Source organism: Equus quagga, chromosome 7 (genome assembly GCF_021613505.1).
Source record: "Equus quagga isolate Etosha38 chromosome 7, UCLA_HA_Equagga_1.0, whole genome shotgun sequence".
Lineage (NCBI taxonomy): Eukaryota > Metazoa > Chordata > Mammalia > Perissodactyla > Equidae > Equus > Equus quagga.
The window spans coordinates 102,750,327-102,771,098 of NC_060273.1; the positions used below are offsets into that span (position 1 = coordinate 102,750,327).

At 35.0% G+C, this 20,772-nt stretch overlaps 1 protein-coding gene across 9 annotated transcripts in view; it reads left to right on the top strand.

The window, feature by feature from the left end:
* TMEM232 (transmembrane protein 232) overlaps positions 1 to 20,772 on the top strand; it is a 178,684-nt gene that overhangs the window by 72,855 nt on the left and 85,057 nt on the right. For all 9 annotated transcript variants that reach the window (XM_046667918.1, XM_046667916.1, XM_046667915.1 and 6 more), the window contains 2 exons: positions 2,965 to 3,143; positions 14,680 to 14,924. In XM_046667918.1, coding sequence (XP_046523874.1) covers positions 2,965 to 3,143; positions 14,680 to 14,924 — 424 coding nt within the window. The remainder of the gene's footprint in view (positions 1 to 2,964; positions 3,144 to 14,679; positions 14,925 to 20,772) is intronic.

A 20,772-nucleotide genomic window follows, 5' to 3' on the forward strand; every position in this document is an offset into this window, starting at 1 on the left:
GATTTTGGTCCTGCAAACCCAGAGATGCAAATTGATTTGGCTCCCACCAGCTTCCTGAGCATACTCATGCCAGGTCCATGGGTGGGTCCTGGGTGAGCCGAGCTTCCTCTGGACCATGATAGGGTGAGGCTGGAGCCAGGTTATAGAACTGCTTCAGGGTCCACAGTCAGGTTCACTGTCAGTAGGCCTGTCACTGAGGGCACCAACAGGAAGAGGTTTTCCTGGGTCCTTTGGTCGGTGGGGCTGGTGGCAGGACTGTAGACAAGCAGGACTGGAGCTGAGTTCACAGGGGGACAGGAGTGCTTTTAGGTCCGTTGCTGGGACCACATCGCTGTCAACAGGCCTGCCACCTGGGTCCAAGCCTGCCTTCTCAAAGTGGCCCTCCTCAGTCTTGGATTCCACTGAGGTTTCACAACCTCCTACCTGGATCTCAAGGTCCCTGCAAAGGCACTTTTGTTCATGGATGGCTGCCAAATAGTTGTTTCTGTGAGGGGACAGAGGACTGGGTACTTCCCATTCCACCATCTTGCTGACATCCCTCCCTATATATAAGTTCAAATATTGCAGTACACCAGTTTTTTTTTTTTATTAATGTTATGATAGATTACAACCTTGTGAGATTTCAGTTGTACATTTTTGTTAGTCATGTTGTGGGTACACCACTTCCCCCTCTGTGCCCTCCCCCCACCCCCCCTTTTCCCTGGTAACCACCAATCAGATCTCCTTATCAATATACTAATTTCCACCTATGAGTGGAGTCATATAGAGTTCGTCTTTCTCTGACTGGCTTATTTCGCTTAACATAATACCCTCGAGGTCCATCCACGTTGTTGTGAATGGGCCAATTTTGTCTTTTTTTATGGCTGAGTAGTATTCCATTGTGTATATATACCACATCTTCTTTATCCAATCATCAGTTTCTGGGCATGTAGGCTGGTTCCACGTCTTGGCTATTGTAAATAATGCTGCGATGAACATAGGGGTGCAACGGACTCTTGAGATTTCTGATATCAGGTTCTTAGGATAGATACCCAGTAATGGGATGGCTGGGTCATAGGGTATTTCTATTTTTAACTTTTTGAGAAATCTCCATACTGTTTTCCATAGTGGTTGTACCAGTTTGCATTCCCACCAACAGTGTATGAGGGTTCCTTTTTCTCCACAACCTCTCCAACATTTGTCACTCTTGGTTTTGGATGTTTTTGCCAATCTAACGGGTGTAAGGTGATATCTTAGTGTAGTTTTGATTTGCATTTCCCTGATGATTAGCGATGATGAACATCTTTTCATGTGTCTATTGGCCATATTCATATCTTCTTTTGAGAAATGTCTGTTCATGTCCTCTGCCCATTTTGCAGTACACCAGTTTTAACTAGCAAAGTTTTTGTAAGGGGAAAATCATATTTTTAAAAGAATTGGCTGCTTCTCTGTAGCCTCATATTTTCAGTTTATACTTTCTCTTCTAAAGAATCAACAATAGAAAGGGTGGAAGGTGCCTTAAGTTTGGGAGATGGACATATGCCTTCTTCCTCCCATTTCTAAAATGTGTACATTTCTCTTCTGCCTCCTCCTCCTACCTTCTAGCCTACTCCTTTCTTATGAATGGAATAGCAGGTGAGGGTTGGAAGGAAAAGCACATGTCTGAATTGGAGTGTCTCGGCTGCCTCGGATAAGATCAGACCAGCATTCACCTGGCTTCGTCGCTCATCAGCTACATGCTGCTGGAGAACTTTCTTACCAGGTTGAAGCTCATAGGCCCCTTCTATTATTTTCAATATAAATCAGTCTACATAGCAGGATTGTAGGGAGGACTAGAATAAGGATGCATGGTAGGTACTGCCAAGTATCCTAGTTATAATAGTAATGATTATTATTAGCCTGGATCATAAAAAACTAGATTGAATGAGAAAAAATTGAAGATTATAACTTTTCAGATTGTGCTTATATTTTTATTCAAAAAGAGCATTGATGAGTTCCAATGTCACATAAGCTATCACCAGGATTTTGGGGGAAAAGTACAATATAGAATGTTTTTGGCTTTAAAATCCTTCCATCTCCCTTTCTAACCCGTTTTTTCCTCTAGCTCTTCTTACTTGCTTCACATATACTCAGTACTCTCACGTAGCTCTTTGCCTAACTGAAGTTCATATCCTCTTTGAGATCTCTCTCTGTTATTTCATTCTTTAAATTTATTTGTTCCATCACTACCTGAGTGAGAATTCTCTTTTCCTGAACAGTTATTGCATGGCGATATACCAGCTAGGTAAGAAATAATTAAGATGAAGAGTAAAGAGAAACTTCTTCCTCCTTTCTGTGAGGGAAATGCATATTTTGAAAGTAAAAGTTGATAATTTATATAAATTTCTAATTGGTATATAAGTTTTAGAAGGAGCAGTGTCTTAGATTTTTAAAAATCTTTTCTGGATTCATTACTCCATTTCCCCTACTCAATTGATTTATGTCTCTATTGTTTAAAAAAAATCTTCCAGCCTATAATTACGTCAGCAATTTTTATCTGCTTTTCACATTATTTTCAAAGTTTGCTTTTTGGTTCAAATGCCACGTTTCATAGAGTTTGGTCGTTTTTATAACAGCCAGTGATTTTTCTTCTGTTTCTCTGATTTATTGTAAAAATTCACCATCGTGGTCTAAATGTTCATATTGCCTTGAAGTGATCCCTCTGTCCTTAAATTTCAGATTTGTTTTTAGTACCTAGTTCGCAGTTTTCCTGTTTAACTTTTAAATTTACAAGTTATGATATTAGTTAGGTGCAGTTCATCTTTTCTACAGTTAGAAATTTTAAAATGATCTGTGGTCTTTTAAAATTAAAGGAGTAAAAGCAATGAGGAGTAAAAAAAACTAATTCCCAGAACTCGGGATTTCAGACTTTAAAATATTAGTAGAATTAAGTTTCTTCTTTTTCAAAAAACTGTAGCTTAATAAGATGATTGTCTTTTTAAACAGGTTGTCAAGTGATATGGACTGGATACTACGGTTTAGTGTACAACTTGGTGAAAATGTTGCGGGAACTTCGGGGAGATGAGGAACAGGATGGACTTAGAAATGTAATCTGGCAAACATTGCAGAAAACAAAGGATCACGAGAAGGACGCGCGAGTCTGTAATGCAACAAACATAGCTCAGGTAAGGTAAAACGCTGGGCGATAAATCGGTACTTTTGTCATCAGGAAGCGTGTGTCCTTTCTCTCTGAGGAGACAGGAGGGTCCACATTCAGTATCAGTGACTCACAGTGGAGAACACGATTTTTAAAATTTAATATTGACCTATTTTTAGTTAAAGATAAGAGGGTTGGCCATCTTCTGATTAAGCAGCTCGAAGAGAGGAGTTGATTTTGGGGGAAGAGTAATTGTTCTGCCTTTGAGGGACATTTATAAATTTACTGCATTCCACTTTGCCCAGCTCAGCCTGGGTCTGTGCCTAATTTTCCAGCTTTCTTATTAGTGGTGAATTAATTCACTCTCAAAAGTGTCCCGATTTGGATAATAAATTGTTTGGTTATCTTATTTGCACATTTTTCTTTCTAGCATTAGACAATGTAAATTGTAAATCTGGACACTTGCAAAGACTGAAGTCTTTTTCTTTAAAGTTAAAAATGTATTTTACAAGTTCTTGGTTTTTCTAGGTCCATATGAATGACAATATATATATTTTTCTTCACAGTCAAAGAAATTCATTATGAAATTAGCTATCCATTCTTCATAAAATATAAATAGGGGTTTTTAGTCAAGCTTTATTCATATGGTATCCTATGATATTTCAAAACTCCATCAAATGGTTTTTTCTTGTCTATGTCTTATTTTGAGCCAGGTTAATTTGTTTATTATCCTAGGGTACACTTATTTTCCTGTCACTGAAAGTTTCTAGTTCTTTCTAGGTTTCACAGATGCAATTATCCTAATGCCTTAATGTTGTTTTCCTATAATAATTATGTGAATTAATGTTAACAAGTAAGAGAGTAAATAATGAATTCACTCTGCCCAATTGATTGTCAAAGCATATAGAGGCCATTATTGACAACATATAGTATCTTCACTCTAGATTCTAGTAGGAAATAAAACCTTAAACTCTATTTTTTAACCATAAATTTGATTTGGACTGAAAATCTTTATGGAGAACTATCTTAAAAACATGCAACCCATCTTTTTATCTAGATTACTAATATTTTTTCATGGAAAAAGCAAATCAGAGAGCTGCCCATTTGAACTATATTGTTTTAGATTTCATGGACTTGCTTTTGTGCAATTATGCTTCAGCTTTGTCCTTGTTTTTGGATTGAGGAACACAGAAAGAAAAACAGAAATTATTGTACCTTTTATAGTGATGACCACGATGTCACCCAATATCCCCTTTATTGGGACTTAGGAAATAAATCCTCCTTAGTTTCATGTACTCTCCGAACCTTGCTATTGATTTTTGTATAAGCGGCTTACTGGAGCTTAAAAAAACGAGAGTCAAATTTTTGGCCAGTTTCCAGCAGAAATAGAGGACCATTTATATTTATCCGACTCAGTCTTATTATTTTCTTTTGTCTCCATGATTCTTTCAATTATTTATATTACCCTCAGGTTTTGTATCTATTTTTATATGCTGCTTCACATCTCAAATGGATTATACTGTGACTAAGTAAATAAGCCAACTCAAATTTGTCATTTCTGTAATTAGAATTCAATTTATATGCCCGTTTCCAGGGCCAATCATTTGGTATAAGATAGTCTTCTTTCTTCAAAATTCTAGTAAATATCTGTAGATAATTACATTTGAAATTCATAAGTCAGCTAATCAGACATAGCAAATATTTTTTAGATGCTAGATCCAAGTAAAGACTTTATTACTCCAGCAGTCAGCACTGAGAATAACAGAATCAACAAAAGCATCACCACTAGATGTGCTAATTAGTGTTCAGTGCTTAGCGAGAAGACTTGGAAAGGATGCTTTCATTCATTTTAAGTAGAAAATGGGAGGAAGGCAAGCTTTCCTCAGAGAAAAATCTAAATTAGAAATTTCTAAAAGCAGCCATATTAATTTATGCATAATACATATTTAATATAAGAAATAATTTTAATTTGAGTTAAACTAAAAGATACAATTCATCTAGACCTGTTTTACATAAAAGTTAGCTAGAGATAAAGACATTTCGATTACTAAACAATAAAATATATGATTTATGAATATAAATGATAAAGTATCTAACTGTAACTTTGAAAAATCACTTCATTTAGTTTGAATTCCTTTACTTAATCCTGAGATACTACACGGATATAAAGTAAGAAATTTTATAAAACTTTTCCCCCAAATCAGTAAAAAATATGAAATAAATATGTATATATTGAGTCCTAAGTCTATTTTGTCATACTGAATTCTATGGAAGAAGCAAGGAAGTCCAAAAAATGACCTTTACACAGTAAATTTTCCCATCTGTTAGCTAAGATTTGTTGGGTATTTACTGTGTGCGTTGTGCTAAGCACTTTATGTGCATTAATTATTTAATCCTCATAAAAATCATATGATATATGAGTTATTATGGTCTTGATTTTATAGATGAGGAAAGTGAAACTTTAAATAAGAACAGTTAAACTTTTTGAAAGGGGAAGTAACTTGCCCGTGGACACTGTGGTAAATTACATGGTTTGATTTTCTTGTGCTGAATAATCATCTCATTCCTGGAATAAAAACACTTGATGATGATGTAATAACTTTTTAATATTTCTATATTTTCTTTGATATTATTGGAATTAATGGAATGAACAGGGAAGTGATTATCTCTTTTTTCTATTCTCTGGAAGAAGGTTTTAATATTGTCATGATTTCTTCCTTAAAAATTTTGTAGAATTCACAAGAGAAGCCGTTTAGTCATGGATCCTTACAGAAAAGTTTTTCATCGTGGAATAATTTTTCAAAGTTATATACCTTCCTAGACTTTATTTTCCCTTGCATCACTTTTGAGATTTTTTTTCTGGGAATTTGTTCATATGATATGCATTTTAAAAGATATTTTATAAAGTTGCTCACAATATCTTTCTATGATATTTTAAAGTCTTTAGAAACTGTCATGATGTTCTTTCCTTGATTCTTAACTCTTATTTTTGGCTTTGTTCTCTTTTTAATTTATCATGCCAAGAGTTTCTGAACTTCTTTGTCTTTTGAAAAACAACTTTTGAATTTCTTAATACTGATACTCTATATTATGTTTTTTCTATTTCTTTAATATCTGATATTAGTTTTATATTTCCTTCTGCTAATTTCCTTACATTTAATGTGTTGTTCTTTTTATAAAATTATTGAACTATATTCCTTGGCATTGATCTGTAGCATTTTTCTTTTCTAATATATGATTTTAACACTATTAATTTCCCTCTACACATAATTTTGGGAGTATCTTGAAAGTTGCGATAAGTAATATTTTAACTATCATTCAGCTCAAACGAGTTTCTAATTTCTATTATTATTATTTTAAACCATGGATTATTGGAGATTATGGCTTAATGTCCACATTTATGGAGATTTTCTTTTCATGATTATGATTTTGATTTCTAATTAAATTCTGCTGTGCTCAATGACAATACACTCATCATTATGAAATGTTCGTTCTTTATAAAAAGTGTATATTTTCTGTTATAACCCACAGTAGCTTTCTTTTATTAGGGTCCTTTTGATTAGTGTTTGATGGTATATCTATTTCCATCTTTTTATTCCAAGCTTTCTGTATTCTTTTTTTTTCTTTTCTAAAGATTGGCACCTGAGCTAACATCTGTTGCCAATCTTCTTCTTCTCCCCAAAGCCCCGCAGTACATAGTTGTATATTCTAGCTGTGGATGCCTCTGGTTGTGCTATGTGGGACACCGCCTCCGCATGGCCTGACGAGCAGTGCCATGTCAGTGCCCAGGATCCGAACTGGCAAAACCCTGGGCTGTGGAAGTGGGGCACAAACTTAACCACTCGGCCATGGGGCCGGCCCCTCTCTCTGTATTCTTACATGTATATCTTTTTGGATAAGCAGTATTTTTTTAACCTGAAAATTATTATCTTTACATTTGAACCCTTATTCTATTTTGACTTAATATCATTACAATATATTTGTGTTTATTTCTACATTTTATTATTTACTATTCTATTTGTACCTCCTGTTCCTTAGCCTCTCTCTCTCTCTCTTTTTTTTTAAATCTCATTTTGTGCCTCTTTGGGGAAGACATTTTTATTATTCCATTCCATCCCACTCCCTTTATTTGTTTGGTGGTTACACATTCTTTTACTTGTTACCCCAGATGGTACAGAATGAATCCGTGAATTATCGAGGTATAATATGCATAGAGAGATTTTGTATTTTCCTGGACCATAAAATAGTCTTATATTCTAACTCCATTTATTTCTCTTTACTTATGCAATTTTCCTGTTGAGCATTTTAATTGTGTGTGTGTATCTGAATGTTTGCATGTATGTGTGTGTTTAAAGATACTAATATGTTAATATTATTTAAACACTCAATAGTCTTTAGATTTACTCACATATTTGCATGTTTCTTTCCTTTCTCCTTGAATCTCGGACCTTCTATATGGGATTGTTTTTCTTCTGCTCGAAGAAAATCCTTTTACATTCTTTTTGTGAGCAGCTGTTGATGGCTAATTCTGTCAGTTTTCACTTTCTTGAAAAGGTTTTTATTCAATTTGATTTTGAAGGATAGTTTTATTGACTAAATGATGATATAGATATGACATAAAATTAAATGTCTAATCACTTGCTCTGTTTCTTCTTCTAGCCAGTGTTTTCCTTGCATCATTTTTGTGACTTTGGTCACAAAGGTTTTTTTTTTTTAGTTTATCATGAGCTGGTATATTTTTAATGTCAAGTTGCATATTAACATGTCTACACTAGGTTTCAGGAGTAATAATGTCTAAACTAACTGCCTTAAATTCTTCACACCTAATTATTCAAAAGACCAAAGTGATTAACATCTGTGTGAATTTTCTCTCTGTCGGCCCTGTGCTTATAACTCTCTTCATCTTTTACTCCTGTGTGACCCTCTAACTTTCCTAAATTCCACAGCTAAAACTCCTGCCCTTTCATGCTTAATTTCTCTAAGGAAAATAATGCTCATATTTATTTCAGGTTTTAAAAGGTGCCCTCTTAAGGGAGTTAATAAAGGTACTGTAGAATGAGTTACACAGCTAAACGTCACATCTAAGAATAAGACAAAGCAAATGATTTCAAAAGAATGAGCATACCTGGTCTATAGGTGTAACATGTTAGAGCAAATTTTTTGTTTTTGTTTTTGTTTTTTTTGGTGAGGAAGACCAGCCCTGAGCTAACATCTGTGCCAGTCCTCCTCCATTTTGTATGTGGGACCCTGCCACAGTGTGGCTTTCATGAGCAGTGTGTAGGTCCGCGCCTGGGATCCAAACCCATGAACCCTGGGCTGCCGAAGTGGAGCGTGCAAACTTAATCACTACGTCACTGGGCTAGCCCCAGAGAAAATATTTTGAATTTATTAAAATAGTATATTCTTTTCTGAAATAGTCTGAATACTTTCTATATAAGTTACCTTTATAGGTGTGTTTAATTTTATAGTAAAACATGAGTATGATAAACTCAAGCTTTCCTTGTCTTTTATTTGTTTTTTTTGGCACTATCATGACAGCACTTATTTGCAATAATAAAGCTACGTGGCTTAGGTATTTATCCCTAAACACCCTTAGTTTTTCTTAATAACATGCTAATTCCCAAATTTCATTGCACCAACATATTAATGGCCTGTGATACTTTAGGCAGCAAGTTCTATGGTATAAAATAGCTAGAAGCTTTCTTTTACAAGTGATAACAACTCTGTCAGTCTTTCAGTGCTGCCTCACTGCTCAATGTGAGTAGAGAACATCTAAAAGAAATCTATACAGTGCAGGCTTGTGCCTTCGACCTAAAATGAAATATGTATTCTACTCTTATTTCATTTATAGCAAATGATACATTTATAGCATAACCTTTTTTTTTTCTTTCCTTTCCTAACACTTTGCTCCCAGAACCTTTCCTCATGTAAGATAATTGTCATATTATATACGCAGAGTGAAACACAGCCTTAATTATAAACTACTGTAGAGTGGGAAGGATTTATTTCATAAGGATTGAATATATTTGAATGTTTATGGAATTAAGTAGAAATTTTTTATTTTTATGCTTTGAAAATAAATATGTCATTCATATGATAAACTATTGAATTTAGTGAATTAAATTTGGTCCTTAATACCTCAACTTATCTACATCACTGGTAAATCTATTACTAACTATATTATGTACTCTCATGTCTTTTTATCCAGAACAACATTCTATAATCTACAATATCTGTTCATAAAATTTGATGCTTAATGGAGGTTAGAGGAGAGGTGAGATATTTAATAGCATATTTGAAATGAAAAACAATTCTAAATAGATCCCTAAATATGAGCCCTTCATATGACAAATTCAATATAAACCCAACTGTTGCCTGAGTATTTGGAAAAGAAATCAAAAATTGTCATATATTCACAGTGGCATAATAAACAAATGTTAATTGATGTGCTTTGTTTGAAATACTTCCAGGGAGACTTGCAATGAGCAAGGCTCTTCTGTACAGGCAATTCAGCAGCATATGTTGGCACATCTAGGAAAAGTCATCATGTATAAATGCTTTATGCCATCTGGTATATGACCTAAAATATCAGAAAGAAATATGTACAGCTAAAATGAATATGTGACTTTCTTCAGAGTACCTTTGACTCATCAGGTAAAGAACTTGGTGCTTAACATTTCATGGTGAGATCTTTAAAATGAAATTTGTTTTTATTCTTAATGATATTTCCATACTCCTAATGTACTCTATAAAGCAGCAAAATAGAACAAATGACACTATTACTCTCTAGTCTCTCAGCACCTATCTCCCTCCTTCTCCACACATGGCTCCTCTTTTGACATAAATGGAAACATGAGTGTGGAAAGGAGGATGTATTTTTGGAAGAGAATAGTTTCTTTAATGCTTATCAGTAGAATTCCAATGGAACAGATATATCATTTTAAGAGAACGAAACTATCTCGTAGAGCTTCTACAATGTGCCAGGCACTGTGCTAAGTATCTTACATATATTAACTCATCTAAGCCCCATAGCTCTCCCACCACCATCATCACCCACACAGATGGGGGATCTGAGTCTAAACGGGATTAAAATAAGTAACGTGGTGGATGCGCCTATGAGTGAGCTTAACTCAAAGGCTCTGCCATTTCATTATGTTGTGCTCTCTCCGAAATTAAATATAAACAAGGAACTAACAGTTATTGAAAAACCTTTTGTGTGCCAGACACTGTGCTAGAAAATATATTCAATTTTTATGTTTGATCTTTATAATAACCCTGCAAAGGGGATTATTATTATCATCCCACTTTAAGAATAAGGAAACATGCTCAGAGAGGTTAGGTAACTTGTGTAAGATCTCATCACTAGTAAGTCAGAAAATGGGATATTCCCATCCAGTCCTTTTCTTATCCCCTCAGTCCTTCTTCAACTTTAGTGTGCATACAGGAGTAGGGCCTGAGATTCTGTATATATAACATGCTCTCAGGTAATGACAATAACGATGCTCTAAGGACCACAATTTTAGTAGCAAAGAGTACTCATGCTGTTTTCCTTTGTGAGCTTTTATAACTCCTGTAGGAAATAGTATTTTGAGACTACCAATGAGTCATTTACATTTAAATTTTAAAGTTTAAAGAAAAAAATTGTCTTCTTTTTTTTTTCACAAACAAGTTAAATATTCCCAGCTGTAAGATTACTTAAGGACAGGTGGAGACAAAAAAGGGAGAGCCAGCAAGAGACGAAGATAGAATTTGCTGCAAACTCTGCTGCAATGGCTTGACATCCTATTTCTCCTTTATGAGAGACATGTCAAGGGTAGTGTGAGTTAATTTAAATTTTGATGTGTTTGCTACATTTCCCTAATTATTGATGGAAAATTCAGAACTCTGGAGAGGCTTTTCTTTTCTTTTGTATTGCTGCCATATCATAATTCCTTGGGGAATTTCCCCTGGTGCTGACTTACGCGTCTTCTCGCCAACCTATATTAATGCTGGTTTTTACCATCTTTATGCACAACACAAAGACAAAGGGTGGGCATCTGCTCGTGCATGTGGCTATAGTATGTGTGTGAGAGAAATACTCTTTAAGAATGCCCTTTGTCCAATCTTAATATTAAATCAGTAAAATTAACACAGATATTCAAAAATTGCCATTTGTTTCTTAATTAAAAATGCCAAGTTTCAACAATCCAATATGAAAAATTCTGAATTTTAAAGCCTACGTGGCCATTGCTACATAGGGATGCATGATGAAAGTGTAAATGTGTAAAAATGTGTAAAAAATGTGTAATGTAAATGTGTAAATGTGTAAAAAAGGTTTAAAGGTGGACTTTGAGGTAATGTTCATTGGCAGGCTAAATAGTAGTAAATTCATGAATACAGTTCTGTTGGAAGGAATTATATCATTAATATTTTGTGTAACTCAATATCATTATCATTCAGGAATATCATTCAGGAATATCATTAATATTTTGCATAAGTCTACTTCTATGTATAGATTTATATTTATGCATAGTTGGCATTTAAGTCTCTGAATTGTAATATTAGAATAACGGCTTTAAGAGAAGGAAGACTCTTTAAAAATGAGATGCCAAGGGCCAGCCCCATGGCCAAGTGGTTAAGTTTGTGTGCTCTGCTTGAGCAGCCCAGGGTTCACCAGTTAGGGTCCTGGGCGAGGACCTACACACTGCTCAGTAAGCCATGCTGTGGCAGCATCCCACATAGAAGAACTAGAAAGACCTACGACTAGGATATACGGCTATGTACTGGGGCATTGGGGAGGAAAAAAAAAGAGGAAGATTGGCAACAGATGTTAGCTCAGGGCCAATCTTCCTGACCAAAAAGCACATTTTTTTTTTAAAAGAAAGGAGATGCCTATAAAAGTATAATGATGCTCAGATTTCATAAATTTTCTAATGTAAAGGAGACAATATAAGAAAACTGTTTTCAGTGTGTCAGAGGTTCTGTCAAGTCTTCTCTCAGTTGGTGGTGGGGGTTGCTTTAGTGCCGTCTTAGGGAATTCCTGAAGGGAACTGATACCTATTGAACTTCTCACTGTCTGCTAAGTGAACCCTCACAAAACTCTGAGAGGCAGTTATTTTTATCTCCATATCACAAATGAAAAATAAGACAGAACTAAACCAAACACAAAACATAGGCCTGGAGAGGCTAACTAAATATCCCAAGTTTGCATTCTTAAGTAGGAAGTGGAAAAGCAGACCTGATTTCAGATCTTTCAAACTGTAAAGCACATGTTATTTCCTGGTACTTCCTGCAGAAAACAAACAAAATCTTTTATACATAAGGCAAATATACATTTGACCGATATTTGAAACTATATTTCCATAAGTTGAATGCCATGGGCATCAATGGGGGAGGGAAATTTACCTGGGCTTTCAATCAGGGAACCATCATGAAAGATGTGGGAATGCCTTCATTTTGTTCCTTGGGAGAGCTTGCATCTGGATCTACAAACTGTCTAGTCTGGGAAGGAAGAAAGCAAGGAGTAGTCTAAAGAGACATGATGAAAAGAGCATCATAATTCTGTAATGCAGGGTAATCCTACCTCTGGAAAGAGTATATTTTACCAGAAATTATGTCATGAAAAGACATTATTTTTTGTTGGTCCATTCTTTTTTTAATTTTTTTCAGTGAGGAAGATTCTCCCTGAGCTAACATCTGTGACAGTCTTCCTCCTATTTTGTATGTGGGACGCCTCCACAGCATGGCTAATGAGTGGAGTAGGTCCACAATTGGGATCAGAACCCACGAAACCAGGCCACAGAAGTGGAGAACGCAGAACCTTAACCACTTGGTCATGGGGGCCGGTCCCTGTTGGTCCCTTCATTTAATCACACATTTATTCATTCACCACTCTCTTAGTAATGGAAGAGCTTATAGTAATACATCTGTGCAATACTGTATATTATTATTGATTTTGAAGTACTTTTTCTTATGAGAAATTAAGCTGGGAAGGTAAGCAGAATAAACATTACAGGTACTGTGATTACCATTTTACAGATGAACCTGCAGACGGACATTAAGTAACGTCCTCAAAGTCACAATAGCTACTAAGTGTCCTAGACACAGTTTAATTTCTGGTTTCAAGTTGAATGTTCTTTCCATGATTTTGACGTAATTAATAAGCAAGATACATGACTGAGAATACTATAAACATGATTGTATACTGATTCCCATATCCAGACATAATTGAAATAAAAGATATTTTAAAAATGGATATATTTCAATGAGGGCTAGTGATAAAGTTCTTTTTCTGAAATTGTAAAAATATGCCTGCTTTTAAAAATTGTGATATTAATGTTTTAGCATTCTGAGTCTTCATTTCATTGTTTTGGTTCTTACTTACTTGCATGATTTTTACCTTATCCTTTTCATATATATTTTTTTGCATGTTATTCTTTCCCATCCTCTCTGACTTTCACAGTAATCCATATTTGCTACTTGCCTTTTGCTGTTTTTCTCATTGCTTTAACCCTTTATGTTTTTCAGTCTTTATCATGAGATTGTTCTATTTGTTTTTCTACTATAATTTCATCCAAATAATGCAATAGTCAATTCAACAGTAGTTCCTGATCTTGGAATCTTAAAGAGGTTGAGTTAGGGATTCGTATGCAGAAAAACATTTTCCATTCCTTAATTTCCTACCACAGGATCCATCAGCATATAAAATGAATCTTGAGTGACTGGTAATGAGCTGCATGAAGATGGACAATATGAATAAAAAACATAAAAACTTAAAAGGAGGCAGCATCCAATTTATTTATGAGAAAGAGAGCTCCTAATATGAACATATTGTGAACATTAAAAGAGGTATAACACATGACATTTGAAACTTACATCTTCATTTATTTTTACCTATGCCAGCCAAGGAAAATACCTCTCTAGCCATTTCAAAAGAAGATGTAATTAAAAAATCAGTCATGGACGTTGTTGAACATAAGTAAGAAAATTCAGAAAATAGCTCTTTCCTAACTAAAGATTGGTTGAATATTGTGGAATTTTTGTGTTAGGTTTTTTAAAACATTATACCATATTAAACTTAATCAAAATATAAATCCTTGAACATCTTCAATGTGAGCTAAATACAGAGCCCTTTTTGTTTTTTACTGTAGACATTTTGTTCTGTAGACATTTTCTGTTGCTTTCAAGGAAAGTTTAGATTATGCACCAAGAAATGGAATTCTGATTTAATAAAATATGTACATTACTTCAACTGATTGCTTAATTTCTTAATAAATAAATATCATACTTATGAAATTCTTGTGTAGGAAGTGTACAAATTTCAAGTAGAAATTATATCATTAAATTTTTGAAATTTCAAGACTGATTTCATTCATACTTAATTGTTTATTTCACTGAAAATTGTTGGTATGATTTTTTAAATCTTTTGGGAAACTGCATTTTTTCTTATAAAGGTTATTTTTATTTAACAGGAAGAATGCAACATTAGTCGAAGAAAATGAACATAGATTTTATCTTAACAAGTCATCATTTTTCCTCTCACTTAACTCTATTTTAACTTGTTCCTTTTTCTTTTCTTTCAACAGGCTGAGTTAAATGACACAACTGATCCTTTCACTAGTTACAATACAAAAGTTTCATCAAATGTAGGGGATGAAATTTTCTCCAAATATATAGGATGGAGAGTTGCCAACACGCTTTCCAAACTGTTCTTCCCCTCCCCTGATGCCTGTGTTCTTCCTTTAAAAAAACCCTTGATAAAACGGGATCAAGTGAAACGTCTGAATAAAAAGGATCCCATGAAGAAGAGAGTTCTACATTCTACTGTAAGGTAAAGTGAAGCACTATTCAGAATGGTCCTGTTATACTTTACATTTCAAAGCCATAGAAATTATATATAATCATGTGCCACATTATTTAACTCAATTTCTATTTTTCAATTAATATCTTGGCTCCACCACCTCCTAGGCTTTCTATCATGAGCAAGTACTCCCTTCCTAGAAACTATTTTCTCATTTTTAAAATAGGTATTATTATATAATATACATCAATGTTTTGATAAGATGAAAACCTCCTTCCCATTACTGACCTGCATTTGCTTAGTTTCCCCCATCTCTCCCTGTCATTAATTGCCTGTGTATCCTCACGTTCTATAAAATGTAAATATATGAAATTATAAGTACATTTTTATTTTCTCTCTATTTTTACATGAAAGTTAACATACTAAATATAGTACTTGACATCTTGCATTTTTTAATCTAACTTCATTTCCTAGAGATCTTTCCATGCCAGTATAGAGAATTTTCTCATTATTGTTTTTTTAATCAGTTATGATGCTTTCCTCGGTATAGATGTACCACAATTTATTAAACCAGTTTCCTGTTGGTTGGCATTTGGGTCGTTTTAGATTGTCTGCTACTATAGACTACGACAAAAAGTAACCTTTCACCTATGTCATTTTATACATGTGGAGTAACATCTGCGGGATAAACTCTCGGAAGTGTGATTGCTGTGTCAAAGGGCATACGTCTTTGCAATTTTGGCAGCTATTTCCAAATCGCCTTTCAGAGGAGTTGTACAAATCTATATCCCCACCATTTAATATATGAGAATGCCTGTTTCTCTTTCGTCTTTCCCACAGAGGCTGTTAACAAACTTTTGGGGTTTTGACAATCTGTAAAGTAAAGTATGGTTTCTAAATGTAGCTTTCATTTTTATTTTTCTTAACATGAGTGTCTTGAACAGCTTTCATATGTTAAAAGTCTTTTGTTTCTCCTTTATTTGGCAATTAACGCCTATTTCTTTTGCCCATTTTTCTGTTGGATTTTTATCTTTTTCTCTTTGCTTTGCAGGAACTATTTATCTATTAATCTATGTGTCCCTCGGCTATGGTGAGACCTGCAAATGTTTATTTTTTCCCACCACTATTTATTTGTCTTTAAATTTTGCTTATAGTATTTTTTTGCAATACAGTCATTTTTCTATGTAATGTAACAATTTTTTCACTGAGGTTTATCGATATTTTGATCTATTTAGAAAAGCTCTTTTCATTTTAGGATTATAATTGTGTTACATTGTCTTCTAGTACTTTAAGTATTCATTTTGAATATTTTAATCACTGGTCTATTTGATTTTTTTTTTGGTGAGTGGTGTGAGGTGTAGATCCAGATAGCTACTCAATTGTCCCAATACTATTTATTGAGTTGTCTATCTCCCTTCAACATTTTTCCTACTTTTGTGTTATCTCTGTTAAATACTAAATTATTATTTCTTTTTCTACATTCTAAAATAATTTCAGTAATTTGGAATTTTCTATTATTTCATGCTTTAGCAGCATTCCCTCTTAAACCATCAGTACCTATGCCTCTTCTAAGGGTGGCTCTTTGTCCAGTTTTTCTGTGGCCATTGGGAAAGTTGATATTCTTCCAGAATGAATTGGTACAGCTAGATTCAGTTCTTATTATTTGAGGCCCCTGTCACAAAAGTATCTGGAGTATCAACCTGAATATCAATCTCTTTACATTTTTTTCCTTCTTTTTTAGTCAATTTTAGCAAATTATGCTTTATTTGAATATTATTTATGATTTTTCAGAATTTGTTTAGTCACATTGAACAAAGTAGTGTCTTGAGATTCCTTTCATTCTCTCTCTTCCTATGGTCATTCCCCCCTTAACTAATTCTTAGTTTGTGTATTTGCATTTTGTCCCATTTATTCTCCTTAATTAGTTTATTTAGTGTTTTATCTATTTTCTATTATTTTTTCAGTGAACCAGTTTTTGAGTTCTAACTCATGTATTTTTGTTCTTATGTCTGTGAATCTGTTCCTTCTTTTTTCCTTTGGTCTGTTTTGTGGTTCATTCTTTAATTACTTGAAGAAGATCCTAAGTCATTTGGGAAGTGTTCTTCCTCAGCATTTGTCTGAGTCATTATTTGAGATCCCCAAATTGTGAGACTGTTGCTTCCCAGAGGCAGACTTTGTTGCAAGTGTAACAATTGGGTGAAACAAGGCCAGCAGGCAACCTTTCCTTTTCTGTACACAAATAGTCAATAGAAATATAGACACATGTTTGAGAAAAGTTTTGACATAGTTTTAAGCATTTTTTCAAGAATTCCAAAATCAATGAGGAAGATATGTAGATTTGAGATTGTCACACAGCATGCACTTTAATAGTCTCATGTGCAGAAATAAATATTACAAAAATATTCTTTAGCATATATGATATTTATAAAATTGCAATATGATCAAGGTATAATGAAAATGTCAGCTTTAAATGTCACGGTTATTGAGGTTTACTTTTGAAGTATCTTCAGTGTATTTTCAAGGACCACAGATATGGAAGAAAAATTAAACTGAGACCACAGAGAAGACACTGAACAAGCACACTTTGGTTTCTCATCATGGTCAGTTAAAGGAAAAGATAGTAAGAAAGAAACTAGAAAAATAGAAGAAAAAAGATATAGACAAAAGATTAAAGAAACAGCAAGAGAAAGAGTAAACAGAAGGTAAAAGGCAGATGGAGATGAATGGTGCCTGGGGACACAGAAAGGAAAGAGAAAGATAGAGAAAGTGAGACATATAGGGAATGCTTAGAATAGCAGATTGGAGAAATGAAAGTTATAAGCAGAAAAAAAGATGAAAGAGACCAAAAGGAAAGGGAGAAGATATAAGGGGAGAGACATACTGAGAATGAAAGGTACAAATGGAGAGAGATGCACAGGGTTTGGGGAGAGGAGAAGAGATATGCAAACTCAGAGAAGAATGAGACAAAAGAAGAGTGGGGTGGGGTTGAGACCCAAAGAGTCTTGTAGGTTTTGAAGGATTAGTAAGTTAAACTTCTCATCTCAGCCTATGGTTTATTACGTAAATGATGGTCATTCATAAATGTTATCTCCATATCCGTTTTTTCACCGCTCATTACAGGCTCTAGCAATTAAATGTAGAATGTCTTTGGCCCAGATGAGAGCCACAGCAGCACAGTGGCCTGAGCATCCCTTTAGCAGGAACATGTCAGTGTGGCACAGCTCCAGGGGTGGCTTTCACATTGCAGCCTTCACACTGTAGTGTGTGTGAACAGCGCCCCCTGGAGTTGTGCATGTTTCCAGCTCCAGTTAGGGGCAAACTAATCTCAGGGCACAACAAGGTCAGTGGAGCAGGGCTACAGCTCAAAGACAAGAAAAATGCTAGGTCAGGCGTGACTGAACCATCTCTACTGTCTGTTAGGAGCATGGGCTATACCTGCTTTTTTAAAAGCTGTTGAAAAGCAAATTTAAATCTAAGCTATGCATTGAAAAAACGTCTCTGGTTCACTCAACATTAACTGTGGGAGATTTTATTTCTTCCATTTGCTTGATTCTCCATCTATTCAACAGTTTCATAGCTAGCTCCTTTTGTTAGTTCTCTACCTCCTCCCACTTCCAAGTCCACTAGACTTACCAAACTAGAGTTAATGCAAATAATGAACATGTGAGCATCTTGAAGTCCGTCCCATAGGCAAAGCACAAAGATATAGGTGAAAGTCCACTGTAGGCTCAGCTGTTTTTCACCTCTTAAAGGTTTTCATGTGTAGGGTCATATCACCAATTCCTCGTCAAGGAGTCCCAGAAATATCCGTTTTGTGTTTTCAACAAATAGCAATGTGAAAGGCGGCAAGAAGGCCAATATTTAGGGGCTGTTACAGAAGATGGGGCACATTTAAGAAGCAGGAGGGCAGTAAATTTAAGGCAATATGTTTCTTTATTGGCTTGGAGCATGAAAGCCTACTTATCTCAGTGTGAAAATCTGAAAATTTACTAGAAAGTAGAAAATGAGAGCTTCCTTATTGATGAAGCATTTGCTACATCTCATGGCTTAGAATTTTTTCCAAAAATATTTTTCCTCACTTGTGTTTTTAGCCTATAAAAGTCTTCGAAAGCAGGAATTCCATCTTTTATATGTTTATAAACATATGTTTTTCTCTGGATGATCTGCAGATTTGACTTCTTTCTTTTATGGAATTTTTCAAAAGAAATTTCATTATTGTGCTTCTGTATATTGAGTTATTTTGGTTTTGCTTTAAGTTAGTGGGACATGCTATTGGATGCATGCTCTTTTTGCCCCTCAGTTTGTTTTTTTTTAAATGAAAAAATCATTACGGTTCTTTACTATATCATAAAAGCTGCAAAAAGTCAGGCATATAATACTTCTGCTTCAAAGCATAATATTTTCCTTTTCTCTCTTTGTCAGTAAAACTATCTTAAATTTAGCTTAAGGATGAGAATTCAGAACACTGAAGATCAAATTTTCAAAAACCAGTTTCCAAATCTATGTTTTTTTTTTTTGCTCCTGAGGTTTCTTGTAAGTGTATTTTCTAAGCTTGTGCCTTGAATCCCTAAAAACTTCACAAACAGCTAAATTATTTGCACATATGTAAAGACTAGGAGGATATTAGCTTGAAACTTTATCTCTGATCATTCTTAGTTTGCTCAAAAACTTTGTTAGAGAACTTTATTCATAATACCAGCACCTGGAAGAGAGCCCAGGTGAAACTAGCAAGAACGGACTGAGAACATCTGTTGTCATTTAGGCAGGAAATTTTATACGGCTAACTTCATAAACAGGGTGGGTGTACTCGAGACTATTGCATCTCTTCTGCAGCTTCCTTTATAAGAGGAACTAACTCCAGAGTAGTAGAACTGAGTGTAGTTAACATTTACTGAATGGCAACAAGGTGGGGAAAGGTAAATACCCCAATGTTCTATGAGATAGGTTAAAGAAAATAGGCTTTGTTGGAGAGACAAATGGTCAGCAAAAAAGAGGTACATGGTCCCCATTTTTTTTTTCAGCAAGGAAGATTTGCCCTGAGCTAACATCTGTGCCAGTATTCCTCTATTTTGTGTGTGGGATGCTGCCACAGCATGGCTTGATGAGTGGCATGTAGGTCCGCACCCAGGATCCGAACCTGTGAACCCCAGGTTGTTGAAGCAGAGCACTCAAACTAACCACTCCACCACTAGGCTGGCCCCCCACATTTTTCATTATGTCATTGAGAGGTGTGCTAGAGTCTGGGGAAGCAATTGGACATTCACTGTGTTTGCGTTTTGAGGGAAGAGACCCTGCCTGACTGCTACTCAACTTTCTTATGATGTAAGTGTGAAAACCTCCTTCTCGAGGAAGAAATGAACATTTTAGACTCAGTTGCCAAGCCCTTTGAGGTTGGGCATCAGCTGGATAGATGATGCTAGAAATGCCAGCTGTCCAGAACCTGGAGCCCTTGTGAAGTGTTCTTAATGGTTGTGGAAGATAGCCATTGGCTCATTGGGAAATTGGGCTTAGGGGAAACTCCATGAAATGGGAGACTCTTAGGACCCCTATTTCTAGCCAGCAAGTTGTCAGGCAATTCAAGATGAGTCTTCCATGTCACAGTCGAACAATTCTTTTTCCACCCCACATGAGTGCATTTTATAAGCAACACACTGTGCTCAGCACTACCCTTAGATGTAGATATTATTTTATCCATTTTACCAATTTTATATATCTATAAAATTTTCATTTTATAGGTGTGGATGCTGAAAGGTTAAGTAATTTGCCCAAGGATTCACAACCATTAAGTGTGGGAGTTTGAAGTGAAACAAATGCATTCTGACTCCTGAGTCTTCTCTGCTACTTTCTCTCATCTCATGTGAACTCCATCTGATGGCAA